This window comes from Rhinoderma darwinii, chromosome 6 (genome assembly GCF_050947455.1).
Source record: "Rhinoderma darwinii isolate aRhiDar2 chromosome 6, aRhiDar2.hap1, whole genome shotgun sequence".
NCBI classification, from domain to species: Eukaryota; Metazoa; Chordata; class Amphibia; order Anura; family Rhinodermatidae; genus Rhinoderma; species Rhinoderma darwinii.
The window spans coordinates 74,658,274-74,680,331 of NC_134692.1; the positions used below are offsets into that span (position 1 = coordinate 74,658,274).

A 22,058-nucleotide genomic window follows, 5' to 3' on the forward strand; every position below is an offset into this window, starting at 1 on the left:
ATTCAAAACAGCATTTAGAAAGTTTCTTAACCCTTTAGACATTGCGCAGGAATTAAGGCAAAGTAGAGGTGAAATTTACAAAGTTCATTATTTTTTTCCAGAAATTCATTTTGAATCCATTTTTTTTGTACCACAGAATGTTTTACCCAAGAAATGCAACTCAATATTTATTGCCCAGGTTCTGCAGTTTTAGGAAATATCCCACATATGGCCCTAGTAGGCTACTGGACTGAAGCATCGGCCTCAGAAGCAAAGGAGCACCTGGTGGATTTTGGGCCTCCTTTTTATTAGAATATATTTTAGGCACCATGTCAGCTTTGAACAGGTCTAGTGGAACTAAAACAGTGGAAACCCCCCAAAAGTAACCCCATTTGGGAAACTACACCCCTCGAGGAATTTATCTAGGGGTGTAGCAAGCATTTTGACCGGCCAGTTTTTTTGCAAACATTTTTGGAGCTAGGCCATGAAAATGAAAATCTACATTTTTTCAAATAAAATGTAGGTTTAGCTAATTTTTTTTCATTTCCAAGAGAACTAAAGTAGAAAAAGCACCACAACATTTGTAGAGCAATTTCTCCCGAGTAAAACAATACCCCACATGTGGTAATAAACAGTTGTTTGGACACACGGCAGGGCTTAGAATGGAAAGTGCGCCATTTGGCTCTTGGAGCTCAAATTTAGCAGGAATGGTTTGCGGAGGCCATGTCGCATTTGCAAAGCCCCTGAGGTGACAAAACAGTGGAAACCTCCAACAAGTGACCCCATTTTGGAAACTATACCCCTCGAGGAATTTATCTAGGGGTGTAGCAAGCATTTTGACCGGCCAGTTTTTTTGCAAAAATTTTTGGAACTAGGTCATGAAAATGAAAATCTACATTTTTTCAAATAAAATGTAGGTTTAGCTAATTTTTTTTCATTTCCAAGAGAACTAAAGTAGAAAAAGCACCACAACATTTGTAGAGCAATTTCTCCAGAGGAAAAGAATACCCCACATGTGGTAATAAACGGTTGTTTGGACACACGGCAGGGCTTAGAATGGAAAGAGTGCCATTTGGCTCTTGGAGCTCAAATTTAGCAGGAATGGTTTGCGGAGGCCATGTCATATTTGCAAAGCCCCCGAGGGGACAAAACAGTGGAAACCCCCAACAAGTGACCCCATTTTGGAAACTACACCCCTTGAGGAAATTATCTAGGAGTATAGTGAGCATTTTGACCCCACAGGTTTTTTGCAGAAATTTTTGCAAGTAGGCTGTGAAAATGAAAATCTACATTTTTTCAAATAAAATGTAGGTTTAGCTAATTTTTTTTTATTTCCACAAGGACTAAAGGAGAAAAAGCACCATAAAATTTGTAAAGAAATTTCTCCCGACTAAAACAATACCCCACATGTGGTAATAAACGGCTGTTTGGACACACGGCGAGGCTGAGAAGGGAAAGCGCGCCATTTGCCTTTTGGAACTCAAATTTAGCAGGAATGGTTTGAGGAGGCCATGTCGCATTTGCAAAGCCCCTGAGGGGACAAAACAGTGGAAATCCCCAACAAGTGACCCCATTTTGGAAACTACAGCCCATGAGGAAATTATCTAGGGGTACAGTGAGCAGTTTGACCCCACAGGTGTTTTACAGAACTTATTGTAAGTAGGCCGTAAAAATGAAAATCGACATTTTTTTCAAAGAAAATGTAGGTTTAGGTATTTTTTTTTCATTTCCACAAGGTCTGAAGGAGAAAAAGCACCGCAACATTTGTAAAGCAACTTCTCCCGAGTAAAACAATACCCCACATGTGGTCACAAACATCTGTTTGGACACACGGTAGTGCTCAGAATGGAAGGAGCGCTATTTGGATTTTGGAATGGTTTCTGGGTGTCATGTCATATTTGCTGAGCCCCTGTAGTACTAGTACAGTGGAAACACCCCAAAAGTGACTCCATTTGGGAAACTGCACCCCCTGAGGAATCATCTAGGGGTATAGTGAAAATTTTGATCCCAAAGGTTTTTTGCTGAATTAATTAGAATTAAACCATGAAAATGAAAAATAATTTTTTTTTCCAACAAGATGTAGTTTTAGATACACATTTTTCATTTTTACAAGGAATAGAGAAGAAAAAGCACCCCAACATTTGTAAAGTAATTTCTCCCGAGTACGGTAACACCCCAAATGTGGTTATAATCAGCTGTTTACGTATATGGGAGCATTCAGAAGAAAAGGAGAGGTATTTATCTTTTGGAGCGTAGATTTTGCTGGAATGGTTTGCGGACGCCATGTTGCATTTGCAAAACCCCTGATGTACCAAACAAAAGTGACCCTGTTTTAGAAACTACACCCCTAAAGGCATTTATCAAGGGATGTAGTGAGAATTTAGACTCCACAGGTGTTTTTCAGAAATGAATACGCAGTGGATTGTGCAAAGTGAAAATTGCAATTTCTCCACTGATCTGCCCATTCACCGCACAAGATGTTGTGCCCCTAGAGAATCTTACCCCATAAATTGTTAAGCGGGTTCTCCCGGGTATGGTAATGCCTTACTTGTGGCCATAAATTGCTGTTTGGGCACACTGTAGGGCTAAGAAGGGAAAGACCGCCATTTTGAGCATGGATTTTGCTTGGTAATAGTTCTGTTTGGGGTTTTGCTGGTATTTCCGTTTATAATGTGGGGGCACATGTAATCTGTGCGGAGTACATCAGGGCATAATAAGAGGGTATAATAATGGGGTAAATAATACAATTATCCATAGATGTGTGTTACGCTGAGAAAGCGATCCGTTATGCGCAGGCCGGTGTCACACTGATAAACGGTTTTCTTTCTTATCCCCCTTCTGTAACGCTCTGCACCTTTTGTGGACTTTTTCTCCTTCATGGTTTGGGAAATTTTGCTGGGAAATTTTGCTGGGAAAGTTTTGCGCTGGTATAATACGGGCGCCCTCGCTTCCAGCGGATGTGCTATGTCCATTCCCTTTTCTAGTTCCTAAATACTAGGGCCCTAAAACTGAAGGAATGTTCCCCTCCGGCCTGCGCATTGAGATGTTTTTTCATCACCGCATTACTAGTGCCATAACTTTTTTATTTTTCAGTTGATTGAGCGGTGTGCGGGCTTGTTTTTTGCGAGACGGGCTGTAGATTTTATTGGTACCATTTTAGAACACATACGACTTTTTGATCACTTTTTATTTCATTTTTTGGTAAAGGAAATTACCAAAAACAAGCAATTCTGGAATAGTTTTTTATTGGTTTTTTTATCTGCATCCACAGTGCACCCTAAATTACATGTTAGCTTTATTCTGCGGGTCGATACGATTACGGCGATACCAAATTTATATCGGTTTTTTTATGTATTGCAGCTTTTGCACAATAAAATCACTTTTTTTATAAAATCATTTGTTTTCTGTGTCGCCATATTCTAAGACCCATAACTTTATTATTTTTGTGTGCACAAAGCGGTGTCAGGGATTATTTTTTGCGGAACGGATTGTCGTTTCTTATTAGTACTATTTTGGAGTAAATGTGACTTTTTGATCACTTTTTATAGCATTTTTTTTTACCGCGTTCACCGTGCGGGATAAATTACATAATAGTTTTGTAGTTTGGGTCGTTATGGACGCGGCGATACCAATTATGTATAGTTTTTTTGATTTTTACGGTTTTTCCCATAATAAAAGACTTACTATGGGAAAAAAGTCAGTTTAGCTTTATTTTTATTTGAAATGTGTGTGTTTTTATTGTTTTACCACATTTTTATTTACTTTTTTTTACTTGTCCCACTAGGGGACATGGGGGCCTGATGCCCCGATCGCTACTCTAATACACTGCACTACATACGTAGTGCAGTGTATTGGCGCTGTCAGTTATTTACTGACAGCAAGCCTATGAGGACGCGCCGCAGGCGGGTCCTCATCGGCTCCCGTACAAGGCAGACTCGGACGCCATTTTCTGGCGTCCGATTGCCACAGCAACCCAGCGATTGCATCACTGGGTTGCCCATCGGGTTGCCGATCTATTGAGCGCAGCATCTGAGGGGTTAATCTGCCGGATCGGAGAATAGCTCCGATCCTGGCAGTTACAGGAGGGTGCCAGCTGTATAATACAGCTGTCACCCCGCGGTGATGGTGCCGGCTCTGCTTCTGACACCTCCCGACAGCGCCGTATATATACGGCGGATGTCTGGAAGGGGTTAAGGCAGCTTCCTTTCCTTGAGCATAGCAAGAATAACACTCAGACTACAAGTCTTAAGCACAGCAGCCTCAACAACAAGCCATTATTCGTAGCAACCTTGAATTCTGGCGGAAGAGAGGTCCCTAAAAGGTCAGGATAGAGGCGCAAGGGCCATTGGGAACACGAGATTGTTCACATTATTGTTGCTACGCAATCTGGGACTATTGTGAAGGCCGGCATCACCTCTGCCTTGAGTGGAAGCGCGTGCGCACGCGCGAGACTGACGTTAGACCACGGAGCCACAACAGAATCCATGGCACACACCTCTGGATTTCAGGCGATGAAGCAGGGAATTAAGTCCACGTCCCATTGGCCCTGCATGAGACATATTTGGTCGAAGACTTGCTGGAAACCACTCCACAGTATCCATCTTTTCACGACTGAGGAAGTCAGTGACCCAGTTGTCGGGCCCTGGGACTGTGTACTGCTGTCAGCAGGAGCGTGAGTTTCCACCCAGACTAGAATCTTTGCTCCCTTCACCGCAACGGTGTGAGTGCCGTCCTGGTAATGGAGATAAGCCACAGCATTGTCAAAGTGAAATTGGAGCAGCTGCCTGCAACAAATATCATACTGGAGGATTGATAGCAGTTCCAGAGGAAGTCCCTTAGGCCTAATTCATACGACTGTGTTCGGTCCGTGATATACGGACCGCACACAGTGCAGGGAGTCAGGCTCCTAGCATCATAGTTATGTATGGCGCTAGGTGTCCCTGCCTCCCCACCGAACTACTGTCCCATGCTGAAAACATGATTACAGTATGGGACAGGTTTCTCGCAGCGCGGCAGGGACTCCTGGCATTGTACATAACTACACTGCTAGTAGCGTTCTTCCCTGCACTCTGTTGGGTCCGGGAAATACTGGCTTTAGGGTAAGGGCAAACAGGGCGGACAAGCAGCGTAAAAGCACACACCGTATCTGTCCAGGAAGCCGAAGGAAATTCCACCCGAAAAACCCACACCAAATTGGGGTGGGATTTAAAACACCCTGTTCTCATAGCGAAGCGTCCCTCAGAGTATAGCCTGGCCTTCAGGGAAGGTGCTGCAGCCCATGACCTGCAGGCGTGGATTGTGTTGCTATGATTATTTTCTAGTGGGTTTAAACCTCCCTATTGAATTCAATAGGGAAAACTTGCAACAGAAGAGCAGCATTTCCACAGCATAGATTGCAGCAGCTGCAGATTTCTCAGTGTATTTTTTCCACTGTGTGAATGCTTTTTGTTCAAATTTCATCCACTGTGCTGCTACTGTACTATGCTGCGGATTTTACGCAATGAAAATCCGCAGAGTTTACATTATGCGTCTCTACCCTTAAAAGGTTTGGCCTTATAATCCTGGTGAGGCTGCGGTTGGGAGAATGTAGTGTTGGAGAACCCCACGAATGGACTGAAAATGACCGGAGCAGTCGGTTTTATTCTGCTTTGGGGGAGGCGGTTGCACCCGTAGCCTCAGAAATAAAACTGGTTCTAAAGAGACTGGAGCCTGAAAAGGGAAACAGTCAGGGATCACTTGTAGTAATGGAAGAAGCCCAGCCCTGAGCTAGAAGACGGGCAGTGTCAAGGACAGCCTTGCACAGGAGCTTGGACACATTGGAGAGACTATGACTACGCCATGACAGTTTGCACACCCATTCAGTGATAGCTCTGCTGACCCAGACTGAGGTAAATAATTGGAAGTAGGGCATAGCCGAAAGCCTCAATAGCGGTTTTGGTAAAGTATTCCGCACAGCGATTCAGAGGCTCTTTGAAGGAAGTGGAGTCCACCATAGGCAAAGTAGTAACTTCGGCAAGACAACAGGAGAACCCACTGCCGGAGACCTTACCCACTTGGAAGAGTTTTGTTCTTGAAAGGGATAGAAATAGTCTGCTAGACTGAGAAAACTTCTTGTCCTATTCCTTAAAGACAATACAATACCTTCAAGTTTAGCATGAGCAGGAAAAACCACCTGGGGATGCTGAGGCTGAAGGAAATTGATCCTGCACCTGCCCCTTACACGGACTCGGTGACCTGCAAGTTGTCACGGACAGCTGTAATAAACAAGTCCACAGAAGGGGGGGGGGGTGTGAGGGCAGATCCCATGTCATCTGAATCAGTGTCTGAACCAGTTTGTCCTCCAATAGAACCTCCTTAGGGGAAGAGGTGGGTGAAAAGCAGATCTTGTCCACTTTCGGGATCGGCCACAAGAGGTAGACATGGACGTAGGAGTCCAGCCAGAATAAGGGCCCAGGGGAAAAGGAGTTGACATTACACCCAGTATGGACTGAGCGGTTTGCTAGGTTATCAAGAGTTCTGAAAGGGGAATGCGCTCATTCCAGATGCAGACCCAACATACCAAGCGTGCGCAACACAGGAGGTGGCAGGGATGCAGGAGCTGCAAGTGTTTGGCCAGGAAGCCAACGTGCATCACATAGGGTGGTAGACGGAACACAGGGAAATTTAGTGATGCATTTGGAACATGCATAATGAATTGTAATTGTTGTCTGTCGTAAGGGTTCTCCCGTAGGGTCAGACATGGTAGTAGAAGGGGGTTATTAAACCACACACTGCACTGGTGGGAGAAGAGACACCACAGTACTGCACAGCAATCGTAACAGCTGCCTTCTCGCTCTGCTAGGAATAAATACTCCCCTACAGACTAAGGCCTCATGCACACGACCGTATTTTTTCCCACCCGTAAATACTGGTCCGGTGTCACACGTATTCCACCCGTTTTGCACCAGTATTTACGAACCCGTGCCCGTAAATATCGGTCCGGTGTCACCCGTATTCCACCCGTATTTACGGGCACGTTTTTGGCGGCAAAATAGCACTGCACTAATCAGCAACCCCTTCTCTCTATCAGTGCAGGATAGAGAGAAGGGACAGCCTTTTCTGTAATAAAAGTTAAAGAAATTCATACTTACCCGGCCGTTGTCTTGGTGACGTGTCCCTCTCTTCACATCCAGCCCGACATCCCTGGATGACGTGGCAGTCCATGTGACCGCTGCAGCCTGTGATTGACCTGTGATTGGCTGCAGCGGTCACATGGCCTGAAACGTCATCCAGGACGTCGGGCCGGATGTCGAGAGGGACGCGTCACCAAGGCAACGGGCGGGAGACCGGACTGGAGGAAGCAGGAAGTTCTCGGTAAGTATGAAAGTCTTTTAGTTTTATTTTTTACAGGTTTATACTGATTGGTAGTCACTGTCCAGGGTGCTGAAAGAGTTACTGCCGATCAGTTAACTCTTTCAGCTCCCTGGACAGTGACTATTTACTGACGTCGCTTAGCAACGCTGCCGTAATGACGGGTGCACACATGTAGCCACCCGTCATTACGAGAGCTCCATAGACTTCTATGGACTGTCCGTGCCGTTATTACGGCCTGAAATAGGATATGTTCTATCTTTTTCAACGCCACAGGCACCTTCCCGTGAGAAAACGGGAAGGCACCCGTCGCCAATAGAAGTCTATGAGCCCGTTATTACGGGTCGTAATTACGACCCGTAATAACGGGAGTTTTTACGGTCGTGTGCATGAGGCCTAAGGCACCTGTAAAGAGGGGGGGGGGGGGGGTGTAGACAAAATGCCAAGGGCTGGTCCTACTCAGCTTCGGAATGTCCAATGTCGCATCCGAGACAAAATGCAGCAGCACTGGTCAGGATGTAGTGTTCCCATCAGCAACTATACGAATGCAGGAGACTAAAGACATAGGCTCCGTCCCCCAACTGCCATGACTAGCTGCTGGCGGTCACGTGAGGGAGACTAGCCATTAAAAGGAAGCCGATAGCTAGAGCACGAATGGATGAGAAGGATGAGAATATTTTTTTTAAAATGGTGCCGCCGGCAATAGGCCAGCTGCAAATAGCACCTAATTGCAATAAAAGCCTGATGTGCCCTAAAAACTGAGACGATCAGCAAACCCATAATTTTACTAAAACTATATACAAAATCGGTGGCTCATGGAGCGGTTTGAACCACATACTATCCAGATCAGCACTTTCTTTCCCCATCTCCCAGATGTGTGACCATCAGTGTTTAACCCTTAACTATGGGGGCATTAGTGGGAGAAGTTTTATCTCCTGTCACTCACCAGCCTGACGCTCGTCCCACTTGTCACAGGCTGGTTATACAAGGGTGCATTTGGAATATGACACCATGCACCCGCCAAGGGCCAAAAAAAGAGGAGACTGTCAAACCTGTGCCCCAGCTAAAATTGGAATAAAAAATAAAAAGGTAAAGTCTGCCTTCTGCGGACACTAAGCCAAGACTAAATATCTCTGTCTGTGGGCACAGTATATCAGGTAGTAGGTGCCACTTTTTAATTTCTTAGCGTCAAGCCTCCTAGGGGCAACAGCATATACACTACAGTTTGCATTTCTCATTCCTTACATTGGGGACACAAACAGTGCCGTGGAAACAAAGCTCTCAGAGGCTCATTAATAAAAAAAACTGTTGAAAAAAAAAATTACAAAAGGGGACTGCTATAGATTGAAAACGTCAAGGCTATTACGTTTTTGGCAAATTTTGGTTGAAGTGCTGGTACGGTTTAAATAAAATCAAAGTTGAAATACTTTAGTGTGTGATTGGCAATATGTATTGTCCAATATGAGCTAAATAAGATTCTGTAATAAGAAACCATTAGGTTGCTATATCAACCCGATTCATACGCTATATTGCAGAAATTAAGAGCACAGAATCAAACCTCGTTCACACAAGCATGAATGACATCCGTGTGCTGGGCGTTGAAACAACGCATAGCACACAGAGCCATTGATTTCAATGGGGCCATTCACACACGCATGATCGTTCACGCGAGAGCCCCCTGAGTGACGCTCACTGCATGTCATAAATTGGTGCGTTATCATGCGCCTACGTGCCCATTGAAGTCAATCGGTGCGTGAAAACCACGCACAGCACATGCGTGCCTGATTGGCGCATCGATTCAGTTGGGGGGGGGGGGAGGGCTTTGCGAGTGCGTGAATAACACACACACGGACCAGATTCACATGCGTTTTTCATTCACGTGAATCGAATATGCTCGTGCGAATGAGGCCTAAGATTAAGTGAAAATGAGAACCAAATCCTCCCCAAGCTGGTACTGAAGCCTTAAATCCATTTGGGTAAAACTGCCTCGCAATGATTATGTGGTACGCAAGGTCACAATGCAAGGAGGATTGTGTACGAGTGGCAGCATCCGTGATGGAGGAAATGGAAAAATGTCTCCGTCAAAAGAGGGCCAGCTGGCCAAGCAAGTGTGGTCTATTCTGCCCACGCTAGCGATGAGTATGAGGAGGAGAAGAAACAGAGAGGAGAGAAAGAGGAGAAACAGAGAGGAAGAGGAGAAACAGAGAGGAAGAGGAGAAACAGAGAGGAAGAGGAGAAACAGAGAGGAAGAGGAGAAACAGAGAGGAAGAGGAGAAACAGAGAGGAAGAGGAGAAACAGAGAGGAAGAGGAGAAACAGAGAGGAAGAGGAGAAACAGGAGGAGTAAACCCCCCCCCCCTGACAAACACAAATGAGGACCAACGTTATGCACCTCACAGAAACCAGATTCAACAATACAAATATGGGATTTCTTCCAATAACATTTTTCAAAAAACATTTATTTAAAAATAGAATTACACAGAAAAAAAAGCAATATCTGCATATTGTGCATTTTCTTGAAAGGATGCAATTACATAAACCATAAAAGGCCACCGATATAACCAATGATGTTTCTGCAGCCTTGCAATTATTTTTTTCAGGATCAAAATACACCACTTACACACTTACAATATTGCTAAGCAAACAACTATACTCCGAAAGCTACAGAGTGAAGCTACTCAACCCAAAGTCAGAAGTTTCAAATGAAGCTTGGCAAGTGTTTGGGGTTGTCCACATGGAACGGAACTGCTGCAGAAAATTTCTGCAGCATTTCCACTAAAACTAGAAGACATTCCGCTGCAGAAAAACACCATTCCCTTGAGTTTTTTTACGGAAGAAAATGGTGTGGATATTGCGGCATTTTTCCCCCCAAAGTCTGTGACATGGTGATATCTCCTCTGAAAAACACAGGAATTTAATCCACTTTCCGCACCAGGAGTTGACTTGCTACGGAACGAAAAACACACCACAGGTGAATTTCAGGACTGAAATTTTACACAGCGTGCGGATGACATTTGCTCATTCACCCCCACTTTGCTGCTACTGTATTCTGCTGCGTATTTTCCATCCGCAATTCCTGATGGAAAATAAACGGCAATTCCGTTGCACGCGGACAAGCCCGAAATGTCACAGAAGGAAAACAAAATCGAGGCTCATTCACAAAGCCTGTTTTGGAGGTCAGATTGCAGAAGTAGACAGAGGTTCTGGAATGTGTTGGAGAGCACTAGCAGTTATAGCTGGAAAATTATTTTGACTAGAACCATCCTCAATTTCAATATGGCCTGTTACCCCTGTTGTAGTAAATATACCTCAGGGGGAAAAAAAAAAACAAAAAACAAAAAAAACTAAAATATTTACAAAATCAGTTATCCCCAGTAGTTCAATAAGTTAGTGAATTCATTAGTTGATTTACTCTAACAGACATATTATGCATGAAGTAGAAAGGGTACCTGCATTTTATAAAGAATATTTTTTTTGGAAGGGTATTTATACAAAAAGTGGGGTTTAATGAGAATGAAGAATTTTTTATTTCTATTTCTTAGAAAGTCAGGAAAATGACAATTTAAAAAAACAAAAAAAAACAAAAACACTTGCTTTTAATGGATTGAGGGGAAAAAAGCTTTAACAAATAGAAAGAATAAAATAAATTTACTTGTAAGTCAACCAATAAAACAAGAAAACAAAATTCATGCACATCTGAAGAGACTAATTCATGTCTACAAGAAATGTTCCTCTTTACAAAAATTGCCAAAATGTTCTCGAAGTGTTCATTTGATTTACATTTCTGAGCTTTATTGTATGTATACAAGTTTATTTTCGACTGATTGAAGCAACTCCATTTTAATAACGACCTGAAAAACAAACACAAAAAAAAAAAAAAAAAAAACACTTTAGACAACTCATTGCTTTTTGTTCAAGTACTTGAAAAATTATCAAATGAGAACACACACGGAAAAGATTTTTATTTATTTTTTGGTCCAAAATGGTGTTCATTTTTTAAAATATCTTTGTATCTGGAAAAAGGAAGCTTAGACCACCATAGAGCTCCAAATCCCCTGCATAAAAACGCACAACATTTTCTGGTGACTAATTTGAACAGCCATTTTTTTCTGTAGTTTTTGAAGTCATTCAGAGAAGCCTATGGAAAACAGCAGCATACCTAAAGAATGATGCGAAAACAAAAAAAAACAAACCATGTGGTTCTAAGGCTGGGTTCACACGACCAGGTTACGTCCGTAATGTACGGAACGTATTTCGGCCGGAAGACCCAGACCGAACACAGTGCAGGGGGCCGGGCTCCTAGCATCATAGTGATGTACGATGCTAGGAGTCCCTGCCTCGCTGCAGGACAACTGTCCCGTACTGTAAACATGTTTACCTTCTGTGAATGGTCCACCTAAGAGCACTTCCACCCAAAACTTTAAAGGGAAGGTGTCATGAATTTTTTATTTTTGTTTCTATAATATTGCTTTTAGGCCCCATGCACACGACCGTATTTTTGTCCACCTGTAAATACTGGCGTAAATATGGGTCCTTGGTCAGGCGTATTCGACCCGTATTGCACCAGTATTTACGGACCCGCGCCCGTAAATACGGGTCCGGTGTCCGTATTCACGGGCACGTTTTCGCTGCAAAATTACACTGCAGTAATCGGCAGCCCTTCTCTCTATCAGTGCAGGATAGAGAGAAGAGACAGCCCTTTCCGTAATAAAAGTAAAATTCATACTTACCCGGCCGTTGTCTTGGTGACGCGTCCCTCTTGACATCCAGTCCGACCTCCCTGGATGACGCGCAGTCCATGTGACCGCTGCAGCGGTCACATGGGCTGTAACGTCATCCCAGGAGGCCGGAATAGGAGGAAGAAGCAGGGAGTTCTGGGTAAGTATGAACGTCTTTTTTTACAGCTTTATCTATATTGTGATCGGTAGCCACGTCCCTGGTGCTGAAAGAGTTACTGCCGATCGTTTAACTCTTTCAGCACCCTGGACAGTGACTATTTACTGACGTCGCCTAGCAACGCTCCCGTAATTATGGGAGCACCATAGACTTCTATGGGCTTGCCCGTGCTGTAATTACGGCCTGAAATAGGACATGTTCTATATCTTTCAACGGGGCATGGGCACCTTCCCGTGGTACCCGTGGCCAATAGAAGTCTATGGGCCCGTAATTACGGGCGTTTTTACGTTCGTGTGCATGGGGCCTTAGTGTGATCTTAAAATAAATTGTATTTATTTGTGTTCTACTTAATTTTTTTTTTCCTTACTTCTCTATGGGGGTTACCATTTTTTTTCCATCTCTGTATGTGTCGATTAATAACACATACAGAGGTGGAATACGGCACATACATCCCCATAGAGAATGCGTACGCCGTCTGTGTGGGAACGGCACATGCACCGCTCCAACACAGATCAAAACAAAGCTAGTTAGCAGAGCGAAATCCGGCGCCATTTTCAGATGACTACTTCCGGCCACAGCTTCCGGCCATATGTTCAAGGAAGCGAAGACGCAAGGAATAGGAGCGGAGGCGGCAGCAGGTAAGTTGTGTTTGTGATGTGTGTATTATGTTCGTGTTATACTGTCTGATTACCACTGTATCTAATCCTCCTACACTGTGCATTCGCTCAGAAAATGGCAGCACACAGTGTAGGAGGTTTGAAGATTCAACCCCCTCCTTCTCCTGGCACTAGCCAGAATAAGGGAGGGGGGATTGTTTGAGGACACTAGAGAGTGTGTCTACCCCAAATTTGCAGCATAAAGCAAAGAGGTTGCTTTACCACGCTGTAATTTTGGGAACTGCTCCCTCTAGTGACCAGCACTTGGAAAGCTTATAAATTAGAATCTAATTTATAATATTTCCTGACTTGTTATTTATGTGATTACACATTGTTTTCATTTTTTCATAATTGTTTAACCCCTAAGTGACCAACCCATTTTAGGCCCTAATGACCAAGGTATTTTATTCGTTTTTCTATAGTCGCATTCAAAGAGCTATAACTTTTTTATTTTTCCGTCTACATAGCTGTATGAGGACTTGTTTTTGCGGGATTAGTTGTACTTTTTAATAGCACCATTTTAGGGTACATATAGTTTTTTTTATTAACTTTTTTTTAAAAAAAAAACTGAAATTCCACCATTGTTCTATGCGTTTTTAAATGGACGCCGTAAACAACATGTTACCTTTATTCTATGGGTCGGTACGATTACGGCGATACCACATATGTAGAGGTTTTTTATGTTTTACGACTTTTGCACAATAAAAACACTTTTGAACTAAAATTATTTGTTTTTGCATCGTTGCTTTCCAAGAGCCGTAATTTTTTTATTTTTCCATCAATGTAGTGATTTTTTGGGCTCGTTTTCTGCGGGACGAGACGTCGTTTTGATTGGTACTGTTTTGGGGTGCATGGGACTTGATTCATTTTTATTATGACTTTTTTGGGGGGCAATGGAAAAAAATTGCAATTTCGCCATGTTTTTTTGCGTTTTTTTTTTTTACTGTGTTCACCTTGCGGTTTAAATTACATATTAACGGAGTCATTACGGTCGCGGCGATACCATATGTGTACTTTTTATTTAGTAAAAGTGTAAAAAAAGAAAACACTTTTTACGGAAAAAAAAGGGATTTCTTTTTTTACTGCACTTTTTATTAATAATCTTTATTTCACATTGGTGACTTATTTCATTAGTCCCACTAGGGGACTTTACTGTGCGATCTTCAGATCGCTGCTATAATGCTCTGGTGTACTTCGTATGCCAGAGCATTATTGCCTGTCAGTGTAAATCTGACAGGCAATCTGTTAGGACGTGCCTCCGGCGCGTCCTAACAGGCATATGTCCATGGCAGACCTGGGGGCTTTTATCAAACCCCCAGGTTGTCATGACACCCCATCGGAGACCCGCGATTGCATTCGCGGGCCGCCGATGGGTGACAGAGGGAGCTCACTCCCTCTGTAAACAAAGTTAAATGCAGCGGTCGAAGTAAACTTCGATCGCGGGCGTTGGAGCAGGAGCTCAGCTGTCATCAGACAGCAGAGCCCTGGCTCCTGCCTGCACGGGAGACCCGTGCAGGACTTAGACTAGGCTCACGTGAAAAGGCGTCAGCCTAGCCTAAGGCCCCTTAGTGACGAACGTTAAAAGGCGTATTGTTGGTTACTAAGGGGTTAACTAAAAAAATAAAATACAAAAAAAAACTGGGCGTTGTACAGAGGAGTGTATGACGCTGACCAATCAGTGACCAGTACCACAGAAACGTTAACCAAGTACAGGGATTGTGAATGGACATCACGTCCTGGCTGGAAGGAATGTCTAGTCACGGTCTAAACACTTCAGTAACGTTAATGTGTCAGTATGTGACAGCACATAGTGAACAACGCAGTGTCACTACGCGCTGACTAAATGAATGGGGAGACGTGCATGACGCTGATTGGTCAGCGTCATACACTCCTCTGTACAACGCCCACTTGGTCTAAAGTAAAAACACGCCCACTTGGGCATCAAGAAACTAATTAGCATAAAGCTAAAAATCGCTCCTAACGTGGTAAAAATAGATCGTTTTTCTAAATAAAACGGACTGTCGTCACCTACATTACAGCGCCCATCTCCTTATGTAGGAGATAGGACACTTATAATGTGGTAACAGAGCCTCTTTAATTAAAAATTCTGTTCTAAATGGCGCAGTTCAAACCTCATTAATTATTCAGGAAGTGCTGGAGCTTTTCTAGTAGTGATGACACGGCCCCACGTGACTGAGCTCTTCCTTCATGTGCGGTTTGTGAACATGACTGCAAGGGGCTGTCACATTGCCTATTCCAAGCAGAGCATCAGCTAGCGCTTTGCTCGGGACTCCAGCCCTGCTAGCAACATCCATATTTGGTTAATTCAGGGTTTTCCTATTGCGGAAGTCCCCAAGCAGAGCATCAGCTAATTCTCTGCCTGGGAACTCCACAACTTCTGCAGACGTCACTGTCAATATATGGACAATGATGTCAGCAGCACTACTGTAGTCCCCGAGCAGAGCTAGCGCTTTGCTCGGGGACTCCAGTCCTGCTCCCGATACTTCATGTGCTGTTCAAAATATGGACAAGAGCTCAGTCACGTGGGGCCGTGTCAGAGCGTCATCGCTATAAGGCTCTGTTCACATCTGCGTTGGGTTCCCGTTCTGACGTTTCGGTCAGAACAGGACCCTGAGCAGACACAAACTGACACGATTGCTTCCGGAAAAACGACAGGTCCGGTGCACAAAAGAGAAACCACGGGCACCGGCTCAGTCACCATTGAAATAAATGGTGACGGAAACCCCTGGTTTCCGTCGTTGTCAGTTTGTGTCTTCTCAGAATCCCGTTCTGACAAAAACCTCCGAAGAGCGTCAGAACAGGACCCCAATGCAGATGTGAACAGAGCCTTAGACTACGATTACACTATTATGCTCCAGCACTTCCTGAATAATTCATGAGGTTTGAACTGCACCATTTAGCACAGAATTTTTAATTAAAAGTAGATTAGTAAGTGACTTAGTTTCACAAATATATTACAATGCAATTTTTGGTCCCCAGAAAACCCCTTTCACGGCGCTGATCTGTAGATTAACGTCCAGAAAAAGTATTTAAACATGGCACCCGCTCAGAAGCGGAGCAGGAACAATAGCCGCCGGGTCTCTGCTGTGTTACACATCTGATCGCAAGCATTCAACCCCTCAGATGCTGTGGTCAGATGTGACCACCGGCATCTGAGGGGTTTTCACTTTGTTTGGGGCCGGTCACCGCTCCTCGCACATCGCGATTGCGGGCACCGATGTGTTCCTCTAGCAGCCTTCTGAACGCTCTGAGCCCTGCTATAGGAAAATTTCTATTGAGACCTGACTGTGGCAGGTCTCAATAGCAATGCACTGATTTTGCCATAGACTGCAACATTGTGATATTGCAGTCTATGGCATGTGTTCTAATGATCGCAGGATCAAACCCACTACGGGGGCTAATTATTATTATTTATTTTTTTCTCAAAAAGAATGAAAAGTTTAAAAAAAAATATATATATATATATATATATATATATATATATATATATATATATAAGAATTTCCCTAAATAACAAAAACAAACACATTAGGTATCGCCGCGTCTAAAAATGCCCAAACGCTAAAAATATATTTTTCCAATACGGTGAACGACGTAGCGGGAAAAAAAAAAGGTCAAAATGGCCGAATCAGGTTTTTTTTGCCAAATTATTTTTTTTTTTTTTATAAAAAGTGCTCAAAATGTAGACATACATTCGCGCATGCTCTCACTCAGTCTTCAGCTCTTGGTAGAAAAGGACAAGACTGACACGTGAGAGCGTGCTCTCCTCTCTCCAGCTCTTGCTGTGACACTGTCCGCAGCTGATTGGACAACAGTGTCACAGCGATGTTACACGCCCCCCCCTGCCAATTACACACCCCATAGTCAGTTCAGGGGGTTATTTAAATATCGGGCACCAAATATAACGGCGCCAATATCTAAATAACGGAGGAGGGTAGGAAAAAATAATATTAAATACCCAAGGGTTGGTGCAGACCTGCCCATTACATGCTGCACATGTATGGGCAGGTGAAAGGTTCTGGAAAAAAAAAAAAAAAAAAAAAAAAAAAAGTACTAAAACGTAACAAAAACGAAATTAATTTGGTGTCACCATGATCGTATTGACCAGGTAACGTGTCATTTTGACCGTATAGTGGGCACTGAAAAAAATTAAACCCATAAGAAAATGGCAGAACTGATTTTTTTCCAGTTCCACCCCATTCTTAAATTTCTTCCAGCTTCCCAGTACATCAAACAATATTACATAGTTCCATTAGAAAATACAATTTGTCACATAAAAAGTAAGCCCTCATATGGCTATGTCAATGAAAAAAAAATGTATAAATAAAAAATAAAAAATAAAAAGTTTGGACTTTTTGAACGTGGGGGATGAAACAAAAGCATATAAAAACTACAATTAGTCTGGTCCTGAAAAGGTTAATTGCACTGACATCGTGTGAACAACAGCCAGACAAGAAAAGGTAACTCTTTCAAGGTGGAAGGAAAGATTATGGAAAAGGCAACTTACGTGGAGAGTAAGAACGAGACCTGGATCGAGACCTGTATCCACCTCTACTATAGTATGGTGAAGGAGATCGCCTCCTGGTAAAGTAAAAGGTTACAAGATCAGGGATTTAGAGGACTAGTAGTTTCTATCACAACTTATGCAATTCAAAAATCAGTATTTTCAATTGCCATTTCATAAGTTGCACTTATAAAATGCTATGTTCTAAAAATGTCAAAATCAAAAGATACAAATATTGAATTGTATAGTGTAAAACGCAGATTGAGAGAACGACTGCAGCACTCCAATTGAAAAAGACGTGTTCTTATTCACCAAACATGATCTTGCAATGTTTCAAGCCAAATAGGGTGTCTCAAAGATGGATAAGCAAGTTCCTCTGGACCTGGAATTATTTGGCTGCGTGCACCAACCTCCGTTGGGGATTTTTTTATATGCTGGTAGCGCTGTTGAATATCTACGATTCTAAAACGGAGATTGCCATAATATAAAAAGAACACAAAATGCCAGCCAAGCAAATTACCTAGAAAATTGATCCCGGTCCTGACCACCACGCCATCCCCCGCCTCCGCCTCCCCTGAAATACAGAATGTTAGATACATGAACAAATCTCATCAGAAAAAGGTTTTATAATAATAAAGCATTATGTAGACCCTAAACCGCTTAAAGGGGTATTTCCACTTAAGACATATCCACAGGCTATAAGAAAATAAAAGGGGGAACACTGGCTCAGATGTTAATCTTAATGCTGCATGCAGAGATTAGCAGTGAACTGAAAACACGCATCTAAAGTGTACAAGGCACAAAAATGGAGCACAGTGTCATTTCCATCACAGAAAGAGTGTCTGTATATGTATGTATGTATGTATGTATGTATATATATATACACACACACACACACACACTTTGGAGTGCTGGCACAATTCTTTTGTTTGCGGTCTATCAGAGGGCTGTTAGCCTGAGCCTAAGAGGAATTGCACCAACCACTGGAGCGGTGCTGTGTGTGTGTATATATGTATGTATGTGTGTGTATATATATATATATGTATGTATGTATACACACGTGTGTGTGTGTGTGTGTGTGTGTGTGTGTGTGTGTGTGTGTGTGTGTGTGTACATACACACACCCCCACCCCACCCCCCCCCCTCCAGTGGTGGGTGCAATTCCTCTTAGGCTCAGAGCCCTCTGATAGACTGCAAACAAAAGAATTGTGGCAGCACTCCAAAGTGTATGATAGAGATTAACACACACCTCAAAAAAAAATAAAAAAATTCTACAATATCAACATTACCTATAAGATGATCGGCTATAGTATTCCCTGTCGTCATATCCTCCCCTTTCATAACCTCGTTCATAGTAGTCTCTTCGGCGAGAACTCCCACTGCTTTAGTAAGAAAAAAAAAACGGGGAAAAAAGTAAAAGTACCAAAAAGAAGTATTGAACAATCACACATCCATATAAGTCCTTTAAAATGAATATAGCATTTAGGATTCAGAAGCAGGATGTAGGTTAGTTGATATAGAGCTGTGTTCACACGTTGTAATCAAATCGTGGCTAAACCAAAACGTGTTAACACGACCAGAGGCCGGGATCATATATTGTGTAATTGATGCAGTTTGCAGGTGGTCAAAGACCACAGCAACTAAGCTCTTGGTGGCTGTGCCGCACACTGCTGCTATATGTACAGACAAACATGGGCTACATTCACACTAGCGTGCCAGATTCACACACGTGAAAAACTTGTGTAAATCTGCTCCGTGTGTGTTGCACTATGCATCAGTGTGCTTTGTGAGTGGCATGTGTTTTTCCACGCACACAAAACTGATGCGCAGATCATGCAGTGCACACGGATGTGCCTGTGTGCAGTGTGTGGTTTTATTTGTATGGAATTGATGCGCAGATCATGCACCGCACACGGATGTGCAGTGTGTGGTTTTCATGCACCCATTGTAGGAGATGCAGTGAGTTTCGTAGGAGTATCGGACTTTCGCAGCGTGAAGACGCACGCATGTGCGAACGGCCCCATTAAAATCAATGGGTCCGTGTGCTGTGCGTGATTTCCATGCGCGGCACACGGACGAGATTCACGCTCGTGTGAATGGGCCCTAAGGGTAAATTCACACATCGCGTGAAGACTACAGATTTCCTGCAGAATAATGCAGTAGCAGCAGAGTGGATGAGATTTGAATAAATCTCATCCACACGCTTTGTAAAGAAGCAGAAAAATGCTCAGAAATTAACTTGGTGTGATTTTTTAATCCGCAGCTTATGAATTCTATTTTCATAATCGCTGCTATTTCTCGTCATTGAATTCAATGGGAAGTTAAAAGCTTTTCCGCTGCAAAAATCACAACTCAGAAAAAAATAAAATACATTTTACCCAGAATTCTGTGCTTCTACGTCCAGGCCAACCTCCTGGGATGACTTCATCTCATGTAAACCGCTGCACGTCATACCAGGAGGCCGGATTGCAGAGGGAAGAGTAATCATGGCTACGGATTACTTCTTTTTTTATGTGCAGTTTTCAGCAGAAGAGACATTCCGGCAGAAAAATTGCCCCACAATTTGGTGCTGTTTTCCGGACAGAATACCCTGTGGCGCCCAGGGCAGATACACTGTGCTTTTACGAAGCCCATGCGCCCTGTGTGAACATAGCCTAAATGTTTATCTGGACAAAGGCGTCCCTCTTTGACGTTCATATTACCACAACAATATAAATAAATTATTTACACTGCCTAAAGGATATAACTTTTCAGATGATGATGAGGTTGTGGAAAGTATAGCCAATACAAGGAAGTCTATTTTAATAACCCCTTACTGACATGCGCAGTAAATATATGGCGCACATCGGGTGGGGGATCCAATATCATAAGGAATAAACCGAAACGTAGAGTTCTAAGAAAAGATGCTCAACAATTGTCTGTTTTAGTGAATAATTGTCTTCCCTATAAAATCACGTCAGAGGATCTGTCAGCACTCCTCATTGGTCAGCGCTCCTCATTTCAATACAGACTAGAAACTATAGTAGAAAATTCATTTCAGACATCAAGTGGGAGTCTAAAATTAGGAAAAGAGGAGGACACTACCTAATCCATTATACTTACTAGGTTGGCCTTCCCATATAAATCCCTGGTGTAGGTGTATGAGGCCTTTTAGTTATTGAGAAGTCAACTCTAATCCTTCTTCCATCCAGTTCCATGCCGTTGGCACGTTCCTTTGCCTGCAACAAAACCACACGAAAATATAAATACATATATGAAATAAATTAGAAATGGAAAGATCCACAACACTAATTACTTTGTTTAACCCTTCAGCAACATACGACAAAACTAGGTCATAGACCTAACAGGGAGGGGGGATGGAGTGGGTGAAGTCTGCTCCATTATTGACGGATGCCGACTGTCACTTAGATGCCATAATCAGTGAAAACGGCATCTAAAACGTTCGAAAATGGGGACCCCTCAGTCAGCCCACTGAGCTGTGTTATGGGGACCCCTCAGTCAGCCCACTGAGCTGTGTTATGGGGACCCCTCAGTCAGCCCACTGAGCTGTGTTATGGGGACCCCTCAGTCAGCCCACTGAGCTGTGTTATGGGGACCCCTCAGTCAGCCCACTGAGCTGTGTTAGTGTGCAGCATGTGCATGGGGTAGACAGCTGCCATAGTCTTACTGGATATTATATTAGTAGAAATGTAAAATGATTCGGATCTGTATTGTGGCGCAGCAGGAGGCGACTCCTTGATAATCTGAAGTGTCACTAGATGAACCAGCGATACAAGGAAGGTAAATCTTGTCGCAGATTCTCACCATTGTTCTTTGGCTGCTGCTGGTTCTTTACATACGTAGTAAGACTAATAATAACCCTTGACAAACAGCTGTAACCTCCCCTCGAATTGCTGCATAATACACATTGAAATCTTATTACAGGACGGATTACTTCATACAGATTGTTTTAAGTTCAGGCTCATGGTTAGAATTGGTCCGATTTGCGTTTCCCATCAGATTTGAGTATTGCGGTTGGCAAACTTATGAGAAAAATAAGGAAATTGATTCTCCCATTGCATTCTATGGAGCATGCAAATTGACATAGCAGGGTCTCGAGATCACCCCGACTCCCAGTCAGATCTCAGAACAAGGCTCCACTTTGCCATTCGGATGCTGTATTGAATCAGCTCCTTCCCTTCCCAATTGGTATCTCCCAGAAGGAAGTCTTTGGACTTCCAGCTGCTGAAATAAAAAATAGAAACGGTTTAGGTGATCAAGGAAAATCTGCTGCTTTCCTTTAGATATTTGAACTAACACAAAGTACTGTTACTTTATGTTGTTTCCAGAACAGATCGGTCCCCTTTTTAAGTCATCAGTTTGGTTTATTATGCAATTTCTTTTCCTGCACGATCCCCACTTACACATTAACACCTGCACAAAACTACCTGAGACAGATGTGATCATTTCATTTCTATCAGTTAACGCAAAGGAATTCCTACTGTGGAAGTGCAAAGTGCAGGCTATTTAACCATTTATAGTCCGACACTTTTCGTTTTTACCTTTTAGTTATTCACTCCTCGTCTTCCAAAAGCGATAACCTTTTTAATTTTTCCGTCAAGAGTGGTGTGAGGGCTTATTTTTTGCCAGAGGAGTTGTAGTTTCTATTGGTAG

General features: G+C 43.0%; 1 protein-coding gene across 3 annotated transcripts in view; it reads right to left on the reverse strand.

Annotated features, from left to right (window-relative positions):
* Positions 1 to 9,766: 9,766 nt before the first annotated feature.
* Positions 9,767 to 22,058, reverse strand: part of TRA2B (transformer 2 beta homolog) — a 32,692-nt gene continuing 20,400 nt past the window's right edge. For all 3 annotated transcript variants that reach the window (XM_075829953.1, XM_075829954.1, XM_075829952.1), the window contains 5 exons: positions 20,508 to 20,623; positions 18,695 to 18,787; positions 17,926 to 17,979; positions 17,409 to 17,482; positions 9,767 to 11,179 (listed from right to left, as the gene is read on the reverse strand). In XM_075829953.1, the coding sequence (XP_075686068.1) occupies positions 11,169 to 11,179; positions 17,409 to 17,482; positions 17,926 to 17,979; positions 18,695 to 18,787; positions 20,508 to 20,623 (348 nt within the window). In that variant the 3' untranslated portion in view covers positions 9,767 to 11,168. The remainder of the gene's footprint in view (positions 11,180 to 17,408; positions 17,483 to 17,925; positions 17,980 to 18,694; positions 18,788 to 20,507; positions 20,624 to 22,058) is intronic.